The 10617-nt window shown below is 38.5% G+C and overlaps 1 protein-coding gene across 1 annotated transcript; it reads right to left on the bottom strand.

Moving 5' to 3' along the window:
• Positions 1-8013: 8013 nt before the first annotated feature.
• Positions 8014-10261, bottom strand: LOC130988942 (cytochrome P450 81Q32-like). The gene is made up of 2 exons (XM_057912931.1): positions 9322-10261; positions 8014-8803 (listed from the first exon to the last, which is right to left on the bottom strand). Exons 1-2 carry the CDS (start codon positions 10201-10203, stop codon positions 8192-8194), a joined length of 1494 nt encoding a protein of 497 aa, XP_057768914.1. The 5' UTR covers positions 10204-10261; the 3' UTR covers positions 8014-8191.
• Between the last annotated feature and the right edge of the window lie 356 nt (positions 10262-10617).

The following is a 10617-nucleotide window of genomic DNA, read 5'->3' as shown; positions in this document are numbered from 1 at the left end:
GATGTGAATTTCGGGTTTGTGAATGATTAGTGGTTATTCTTGTTTTACTCTTGATATGTGTTTCTTGTTTGTGCAAAGAATTATGAGTTTTATTGCAACACGATTGTAAGTAAGTAAAACGTGATTTATCCGGTAGATGCTAGAAGGAGTGTTGTCATTGTGATTGCCTACGATCGTATCCTAATCTGTGAAATGTGTAAAATGTTGGACGAATTTCCAGCTCTGAAAAGGCCAGCTCTGAAAGTGACAGCGTTGAGTCTCTGCTCCTCTAATTTTTAACTATGAGCATGGGAAACCACGTGAAAAGACTTTGGATTACATCCAAATGGTTTTATTTCATGAATTATGGCTCAACTGTCGAAAAATCTAAGTGATTAAGCACACAAAGTATGAAAAATGGTGATATTGATTATAAAGGCGATCACATTAGGGAATTCACTTCTAGCGGAGAATTGGGTTTGATCGAAATACTTGCATTACTGTTTTGTTGCTTCGTAAACTTTAAGTTACTTGCATGATCGAGAGATGTGTATTGATTGGAAAACTTGAATTGACTTGTTAAATGTTTGAATGGAAATAATCATCGTTGAAACGCTCTCTTCCTAGGATTCATACTGATTTTGCTTGAGGACAAGCAAAAGGCTAAGTGTGGGGGGTTTGATTTATGCTTAATTGTTCTTATTTTTGGGGTTAGCATGTGCTTACTTTAAGTTAAATATCCTAGAAATTGGTGCGTTTATGGGTTTGTTTTATGCTTTGCAGGAGATTTAGATTTGCTAAATGGAAGAGTGTAATTTTTGAGATTTTGGGATAAAATGGCATTTTTAGGCGTGAACTGAACTGTCTAGAGCTGAAAAGCAGAGCAGAGCTGAAACGCCGGAGCTAAATTTCCAGCTCTGTCAGAGTTGACCATCTCCAAAGCTGAACTTCACTATCAGAGCTGAATTCTCCAAAGAAGAACAAACTTGTCAGAGCAGAGCTAAATTTCCAGCTCTGTCATGACCGCCAGAGTTGACTTCCAGCTCTGCCATGATCGCCAGAGTCAACAATCTCATTATCCAGAGCTGACTTTCAGCTCTGCCATACTTGCCAGAGCTGACTTCCAGCTCTGTCATGCCGTTCCAGAGCTGACTTCCAGCTCTGTCATGCCGTTCCAGAGCTGACTTCCAGCTCTGACTACCTTTCCAGAGTTGACGCACCAGAGTTCTCTTAAGTTCCAGAGCAGAGTTGCAATTCTCGCCAGAGCTGATTTACAGCTTTGCCTTACCTTTCCAGAGCTGGCGATTTCTCGCCAGAGCTAACATTACTTGAAGAGCACGCTGCCAGCTGGAGTTACCTTTGAATGCACGATTCTATCTCCTTAAGAGTCCAGTTTTGCAAGGCGAGTTTGATGGTAATTAGGGTTGGAATGGAGTCTATAAAAGGGGGCTTGAACGTGAATGAAGAAATAATCTTCTGCCTCCGGCACTTAGTTAGAATTTAATCTTTGCCCTAATCTTTAGTTTCCAGCGCTGCAGCCAAAGTTTAGGTTTTTATTGCTTTCATAGTTCTTAGTTTCGAGTTCTATTCTAGTTAGTTTATTATAGTTCTTTCAATTCACGTTTTAGATTAGTTCTCCGTTTAGAGTTGTAATCAAGTGACAGGTTGCTTCTCGGGACGATTTATGGTATTTCGTATTTACGTTTATTTACTTGCTTTGCTTTTACTTGTTTTCCTTTAAATTCTGCAATTTCATTATGTTTATGCTTTACTTTCGTGTATTGCTTTCCTTTAAATTCTGCACTTTAGTTATGTTCATTAGATTAGAAGCTTTAATTCAAGTATTTAAATTTTGCCTTTACTTTATGCGTTTATTCATGCCTAGGTTTAATAGTTTAATTATGCTTAAGTATTTATGTTTGTTCTTTCTCGCCTAGTTAATTTTAAGATTAAGTTTTTAGTTAAGTTTAAGTTACAAGCATTAGTTAATAATTCCTTTTCGCCTAGTTAAGTTTAATTTCACGTTGAGTTTACTTTACAAGTTTTAGTTCTTAAATCAACCCTTTACTGATTTCTTTACTGCTTTCATTGTGACTTAATTAAAAGCCCTTAAAGATCTTCCTTGAGAGATGACACTGGGTCAACTTACCATCGCTAGGATGTCCTTGTTCTATTGCAAGTCAAACTAGAGGTGTTTCTAGTTGAGTCAGTAACTGACAAAGAAATTACACTAATATATACACTGAACAAGCAACTAAAGAATAAGCTTGAAAACTGCTTCCAAAAATATTTGAAATCGGCCAAGAAATCAGCTCAAAGTTGGCTACAGACGACCGTTGCTAGTAACAAACTCTTGACAACAATTTTCACTCCAGTCCTATATTCATGAAATATTGCATAATAATCCTTCAGTAAACTTTGTGGCCAACATTAACAAATATCCACCTTCGGTCATGTAGGAGAATCAGTAAGAACATTTAATGTTTCCCTTCCACCTTAGTCCCATTACAGGGCATCCTCCACTTTACCTTATTTGGGCAGAACACTCACAAGCTCCAAGCAATATTTAAACTTGGCAGCTAGAAGTGCTTTGGTAAGCATATCAGTCGGATTGTGCTCAGTAGCAACTTTCTTGACAGCCACAATTCCCTTCTCAATCTTATCCCTAATGAAATGCATCCTAACATCAATGTGTTTGGATCTCTCATGAAAAACTTGGTGCTTGGCTAAGTGCAGGGCACTTTAACTATCACAATTTATCACAACTGAACTTTGCTTGATCCCAAAATCATTTATAATTCCTTTTAACCAAATACTTTCTTTCACAGACCTAGTAAGAGCAATATATTCTACATCAGTAGTTGATAGAGCTACAACTGACTGAAGTGTTGATTTCCAACTTATAGCTGATCCATAAAGATTGAATATGTAGCCTGACTGAGATTTTCTGGTGTCAACATTAGCAGCATAGTCTGACTCACAGAACCCAACAAGTGCATCTCCATGATTATCATCATTAATTCCATTTAAAACATATTCCACAACCAGCAGTGCTTCTCATGTATTTTAAAATCCCCTTCAGTGCTTGCCAGTGAGTCTTTCCATGATCTGCCATGAGCAACATCAGGCTTAGTACACACCATAGTGTACATGATACTACCTACTATATTGGCATATGGAATTTGGTTCATTTCTTTTCTTTCAACTTTAGTTTTAGGCTTCTGTTCTACTGACAGCCTAAAATATTGAGCTAAGGGTACTCAGACATCTCTATCTTCTGTCATTCTAAACTTCTTCACAATTTTATGTATATAATCATGTTAGGTGAGCCATAGTTCTTTTCTGCTTCTATCTCTGACTATATCCATGCCAAGTATCCTCTTAGCATTACCTAAATCTTTCATATCAAAAGTAATTCTGCAAGTCTTTGTTCACCACATCTATCTCAGATTTATTTGGCCCTGCAATAAGCATATCATCTACATATAATAGTAAATATGCCACTGCTTCTTGATTCCTCATCTTTATGTAAACACAACTGTCAAATTCAGATCTCCTGAATCCTATTTTAATCATATGGTCATCAAATTTTCTGTACCACTGTCTACTGCTTTGCTTGAATCCAGCTTTGACAAAGCCTTCTGGCTATATCATGTATATGGTCTCTTCTAAGTCTCCATGTAAAAATGCAGTTTTCACATCCAACTGCTGTAATTCCCAATTGTTTTGAGCTATTACTGCAAGGAGTATCCTGATAGAACTATGTTTAACTATAAGAGAGAATACTTCATAGAAGTCCATTCCTTCCTTTTGAGTAAACCCTCTGGCAGCTAACCTAGCTTTGTACCTGATTCTAGTGACTTTAGTAGATTCCACTTTCTTCTTGAAAATCCATTTACAACTGTCTGCCTTTTAAGATTTTGGCTTTTTCACAAGAATCCATGCACCATTCTTAACTAATGAAGCAATTGCTTCATTCATTGCATCAATCCATTTATCTTTTCCATTGACAGCTTCAGTGTAGCTGTTAGGCTCAGAGTACTCAATATCTTCAGCAACATCTAAAGCATAGTAAATCATATCAGCTTCTGCAAATCTAGATGGGGGCTTAATGGCTCTTCTTGTTCTGTCTCTAGCTAGCTTGTAGTTTCTTAGATCATCAGTGATTTCATCATGTTCATCAGATTCTTCTAAGTTCTTACTAGGTTTTTCATCAGAAAGGTCATTGTTTCTATTATCAGTGAGCTCCACCTTAATTCTAGCATCAGGCATCTTTGAACTTTTGGTAGTTAATCTCACTGTCTCATTACTAGAATATGGAAGTTCTCCTTCATTGAACTTAACATCCCTACTAATAATGATCTTTGCTTACCAGGCTCTGTACACCAAAGTGTATAACCCTTAACATCCTTCTGATAACCTAACATGATGCATTTAAGGGCCCTAGCTTCTAGCTTATCCTGTTTTATATGAGCATAAGCTCTACAACAAAAAACTCTCAAACTAGAATAGCTACCTTTACTCACATACCACCTATAATCAGGTGTATCAAAATCTATAGAGGAAGAAGGGCATTTGTTTATAAGAACTGCAACAGTAGAGACTGTTTCTCCCCAAAATTTCTTAGGCAACCCTGAATTTAATAGCACGCACCTAACCCTTTCTAAGATGGTCCTATTCATTCTCTCAGCAACACCATTTTGCTGAGGGTGGCTAGGTACAGTTCTATGCCTTCTCATCCCTTTCTCTCTACAGAAATCTTGAAACCTCTTAGACGAAAATTCTAGCCCGTTGTCAGTTCTAAGAATAACCCTTAGATTCTAGCATGCCAAGAGAGATTAGATTTCTTTTCAAGGATGGGATATATCTAACATCAGATAGAATTTTAAAAGAATTATCATGCATTTTGAATTTTACAGAGCCCATACATTTCACCTTGCAAACTTGATTGTTTCCCAGGAGCATTGAGCCTTGATCATCTTCTTTAAGTTGCTGAAACCATGACTTGTTTGGACACATATGGAAATTACATCCTGAGTCCATAATCCAAGCATATTCAATGTTTCTTTCAATGATGTTCAATACTTCAGAATTCTTTACTCCTTCAACCAAGTCTACTATGTTGTTTTTCTGATCTTTATCTGCTTAAATCTTTTTCCAAGCATAACAATTTTTCTTTAGGTGTCCAGGTTACTTACACCAATGGCATGTTCTAGTCTCATTTCTATCAGCATCTTTTGCTTTAGACTGATTGGATTTGTTGGTTTCTGGAGCGCCTTTCTTTACCTTCTTACCTTTAAATTTCTTTATGTTTAGACTATGTGCAACTTGTTCCTGAGTGCCATTGTTCTTCTTCTATAACTCTTTAACCTTCAATGCCAGCTGAACCTCCTCTAATGTGATAGAATCAACTTTACCATACAACATAGCATCTTTCAATTGGTCGAAAGATTTTGGCAAAACATTCAATAGTATAATTGCTTTGTCTTCATCATCAAGGCTGACATCTATGTTATCCAAATCATCGATTGATTTGTTGAACTCATCAAGTTGTTCACTAATCATCTTTTCTTCCAAGAACTTATAGAGTACAATTTCTGCTTCATGAACAATCGATTCGCCAATGACTTTATCATATACAAGCTCTCCAACTTTTTCCAAGCATCGGATGTAGTAGTCTCCCTTGAGACCTCTGTCAAAACTTTATCTGTTAGGCAAAGAATAATCATACTATTTGCCTTCTCCAACATCTCCGTTCTCTGAAGATCTACCATCTCATCAGGATCCTTCTTCCTTGACTCTGTGTTGAGCGCGCCAGCCAAACCTTGTTGAATTAGCATCGCTTTTATCTTGATGCGCCAGAGGCCAAAGTTATTTTCACCGAAAAAGTTCTCCACATCGAATCGCACGGCCATTGCAAGATTTTTTTAGCTCTGGTTCAATCCAAGTGATTTCCACAGGCGGCGCCAATTTGTGAACTAAAGAAACTCTACAAAATAGAAATAGAAACGCAGTAAATAGCAATAGAAATTTGAAGAAGAGAACACAAGAGATTTAATGTGGTTCGATCCGTAGATCTACTCCACAGGAGGGTCAACACGATGAACTTTATTGAATGAACAAATGAGAAGAATCTTGGCTACAATACACCGTATATCTAATCGTAAGAAGCTCTAAAAACTCGCATCTATAACACTTTTACAGATCACTCGAGTAGCTCACTTTTCTCTCTTCTTGCTCAAAAAGTAACAATAGTAACTGACAAAGAAATTACACTAATATTACACTGAACAGAAATAATAGTAACAATAGTAACAAGAGACTAAAGAATAAGCTTGAAAACTGCTTCCAAAAAAATCTAGAATCGGCCAAGAAATCAGCTCAAAGTTGGCTGCAGACGACGGTTGCCAGTAATAAACTCTTGATAACAAATTGCACTTCAATCCCTCTATTCATGAAATATTGCATAATACTCCTTCAGTAAACTTTGCATGCATGGCCAACATTAACAGGGACAAAAGCCTCTGCAAGAACAGAGGAAAGCGGCGTTCCCATAGAAACCCTAGAGCGATTCATTCAAAGACATCAAAAGATAAAAGTTATATTCAAGAAATTAGATTCGTTGAATTTTTCGTTAGACATAACAAAACTTTTCAGCTATTTGAGAAGATCTCTAAATGTGTGTCTGACTCCTAAAATTCAAATCAGCTTTCTAAAAAACAATACAGGTCAAACTTTTTTCCAATAAAGTATGATGGATATGACTTCGCCGATGAGGCCTAGTTCAAGTGGCAAAGCTGAGGCACTCAAATACTCTTCTTTGTCAAAGATCTTGGATTCAATTCCGCCTGTCTAATTAAAAAAAAAAAAGAGTTACAAAAAAATTATGGATATGACTATTCTAAAAATCAAAGAACAATCGTTATAGAATGGGGTCTCTATTCTCGGCAACCAAGGAAACCCTACACCTACAAACACCAACAAAGCTAGAGTGTGAACGACACTCTTCCGATGACTAGTTCAAACTTTAAACTCTATAAATACAAGATTTTCATCAACACAAAAGATATAGTACTCCCTCCATCCCTCAAACATCTTCCTCTTTTTCTATTTTGGTTCGTCCCCAAAACATCTTTCTAACTTATTTTTGGAAACATTTCTACTAACTACTCCCTCCGTCCCGGCTTTTGGTATCCAGTTGAGAACGACACGGATTTTAATAAAGTTATTGATGTGTTGTGAGTGGAATAAGGGTCCCACATTTTATGTGAGAGTTAAAATAATTAAAGTGGAGTAAGGGCCCCACCTACTTTTACTAAAAATAAAAATGGATACCAAAATGTGGGACGGCCAAAAAAGGAAAGTTGGATACTAAAAGCTGGGACGGAGGGAGTATTACACTTACAATCTTCACTTTTTATGAACTCATTCTCCTCTCATCAAATATACAACTAACTTTTATTAAAACTCGTTCTACCATTCCTTAGGAAGATGTTTGAGGGGTGGAGAGAGTATAAATTTTCATAGAAAGCCAAAATTCTACCAAAATCTCTACGCTCTCAAAAAGCCAACAACTTGAAGCTCGTGAATATAGTTTGCAAGTGCCTCATCCGTAGAGATTACAATTAGCATTTTTGTCTCTGTTTCTAAGCTATACTCATTGTATATACTTGTGTTGTAAAGAGCAAGGTGTATCACTCTAATAGCATAAGTAAGAAATTTTGGTCACCGCCAAGTAACCTGTATTGTAATACCCCGACTTTTCCAATAATATTTTTAGTAGAAATATTGAAATCAAATGGCGAGTAATAAAGTTAAAAATCAAATAACGAGAAAATTTTCTTATAATCAAATGAGCTATTTTCGAGTCAACGCTATCGAGTGTCGGGCTATTCGAGCTATAATTTTATCGGATTGAAAATTTTAGTCCTAAATTTCTCGGATTGTCAACTTGATCGGATCAGCCCATGAATTTTAAGTTGGATTTACATCCCTATATATCACATTCAAAAATTGATTAAATATTTAAAGAAATTTCTAAAGAACCGTTAATTAAACAGTTTTCAACTAATAAGGAAGGTAGATACTTTAATCTCACACCATCTATTACGTACGCTACTACAATAAAAACCGACTACGAAAGCCAAACCTTTTTTTTTTTTGAAAAAATACGAACAAATGTCTCCTAAATGCAAAAAAGCAATAGAGCCACTCACACACCAAGAAGTCTTTGGCCCACAAAGCTTGCTCTGCATTTGGCCACAAATGGCACATTCTTAGGCATGCTCGCCCCTTTCCCTTCACTTAAATCCACCAATCTCTCATCCACACGCTCCCAATGGAAGCATTGTATCAAACACCCCAGCGCCAGACCCACGACCCGATGGGCCAACCCGCTACCCGGGCACGCCCGCCTCCCCATTCCAAACGCCAGCATCTTTGGTGGCCCCAACTCCCGACCTTCGAACCGCTCCGGCTCAAACCTCTCCGGGTCGTCCCAGACCGAAGGGTCCCGATGAATGGCCCACGCATTAACCATCAAGATCGTGCCACGTGGCACGTCGTAGCCGGCAATCTTGCAGTGGGACGAGGCCTCGTGCGGCACCAGCATCGGCGCCGCTGGGAACAAGCGCAGCGTTTCGGATATGATGTTTTGCAGGTATGGAAGCTTCTGCAAGTCCGACTCGTGAAGCAGGCGATCCTTTCCGACTACTCTGTCAATCTCTTCTCTCGCCTTCTCCATCTTCTCTGGGTGATTTAGGAGAGCAGACATGGCCCACTCCACCGTCACTGATGACGTGTCCGTCCCAACAAGCAGCATCATCTGCCAATCCATTTTAATTTCATCATTACCACAAATTCTCAATTCCTAGTCAAACTTCGACTTATTTCTTTTCTGTGTGCTTCAAATTTTGACAAACTGTATGATTATGGCCCTTTCAAAAAATTGCGCCAAAAATGCTATAATTAAGGTGGAGTCTTGGCATAGCTGTTACTTGCCAAAATTATACTAGCCCGTCCAATAAAAATATGCATAGTTTGAGTGAGTGGAGAAAGGGTTCCACATCGATTGCGATTTTTAATGGGGAAATTATTTACTTTTTTTTTTTTTTTTTTTTTGATCGGGCAAAGTCATGTTAGATATTAGTAGTTAGTTCCTCATCCACTCCAAGAACCACCTTATCTCTCCATTCACCAAACTCCACCTTATATCTCCAATCACCAATTATTTACTATTATATACATGTTTTTTATGAGAGGGATATGTATTATTTAAAATTGTTATCAATCGCCAAAAAAATTAAATATCTTGTTTTTTTTTTTGTAATTTTGAATGCGTACCACAATAATGCATTTGATGATCTCTTCGGTATAGTATTCCGGGTCTGAATCCTGCAGAGCAAGGAGGTGACTTATCATGGTGTTGCCGTCGTTCCGCCGCCGCTGCTCATCAACCAGCGCCTGCAGAGAAGCATCCATTTGCGCCGCAATCCTCGCCAGATTCTTCTCGACGCCTTTGTAATCAAACCATCTCAAAACCGGGAAGAAATCCGCCACGTTCGAAACTCCGCCGTAAGAGAAAACCTCTTTTATAAGCTCCCGGAAATTCTCCGCCTCCTCGCCGTCGTTGGCCTCGTCCACGCCGAAATATCGCTTCCCGGCCACCATCCTCATTATATTATTGAAGGTCAGCTCCGACAGCAACGATCTGATCTCAACTCTAGCAAAATTGTCCGGGCCCGATTTCCTGTAGAGCTTCTCCAGCATGAGCCTCACCTCGTCGTGCCTGATCGACTGGAACGCATTGAGGCGGGAGGAGGAGAAGATCTCCACGGTGGTGAGGCGCCGGAGGTTGCGCCAGTAGTCGCCGTAGGGGGCGCCGACAAGGGAGGTGTAGTTGTAGCCGATGTACTTGCCGATGATGAAGCGGGGCCTATTGGCTAAAACGATGTCGTTTTTTGTGAAGCATTCCTCGGCGATGGCCGGGGACGACACGACCACCGCGAGGCGGGTTCCGAGGCGGAGCGAGAAGATGGGGCCGTGTTTCTGGGAGAGGCTGAGGAAGGTGCGGTGGAGGGGGAATTTGAGGAGGTGAAGATGGCCTAATAGAGGAAGTGAGGGAAATGGTGTTGGTGGGAGTTTTGTTTTTGAGTTTGATAAATATTTGAAAGCGATGAGAAGAAATGGGAGAGACAAAAGAGCGTAGAAGAAGCTTGTTTCCATGCTTGATGTATGATTTTCTTTATGAGGAGTTTAATTATGTGATTGTATAGTCTTCTAAATTGTTGTCTATATATATATATACGAATATGAATGGTGTAAAATTTGGGCACGTAATTGCCCGTGGCGGCCAAGGCGTGGAAAGATATGGTCAAGGTAAGGGGAAACTTCAACGTTAGGAATTTTGTGAATAAGAAAGGTAAACTAATAGAATCATGATATGTATATGATGATATGTGTATGATAATGATATGACAAATAAGAAAGGTAAACTAATAGAATCATGATATGTATATGATAATGATATGTATATATAACAGCATGTTTCCTTTTTCGACTATAATTAAAACTTAATTAAAGTTTTTAATTAAGCCCAACAAAACCCAAATTATTTCTCACATCCACCTAATTTTTATC

Source organism: Salvia miltiorrhiza, chromosome 6 (assembly GCF_028751815.1).
Source record: "Salvia miltiorrhiza cultivar Shanhuang (shh) chromosome 6, IMPLAD_Smil_shh, whole genome shotgun sequence".
Classification (NCBI taxonomy): Eukaryota; Viridiplantae; Streptophyta; class Magnoliopsida; order Lamiales; family Lamiaceae; genus Salvia; species Salvia miltiorrhiza.
This window is presented reverse-complemented; position numbering and strand designations above follow the sequence as displayed.

What these genes read in the sequence shown, in the direction of transcription:
- LOC130988942 (XM_057912931.1), bottom strand. Translation starts at nt 10,203, where the DNA reads ATGGAAACAAGCTTCTTCTACGCTCTTTTGTCTCTCCCATTTCTTCTC. An exon ending in TCATCAAATGCATTATTGTG is followed by an intron (nt 8,804 to 9,321) that starts GTACGCATTCAA and finishes ATGGATTGGCAG; the next exon opens with ATGATGCTGCTTGTTGGGAC.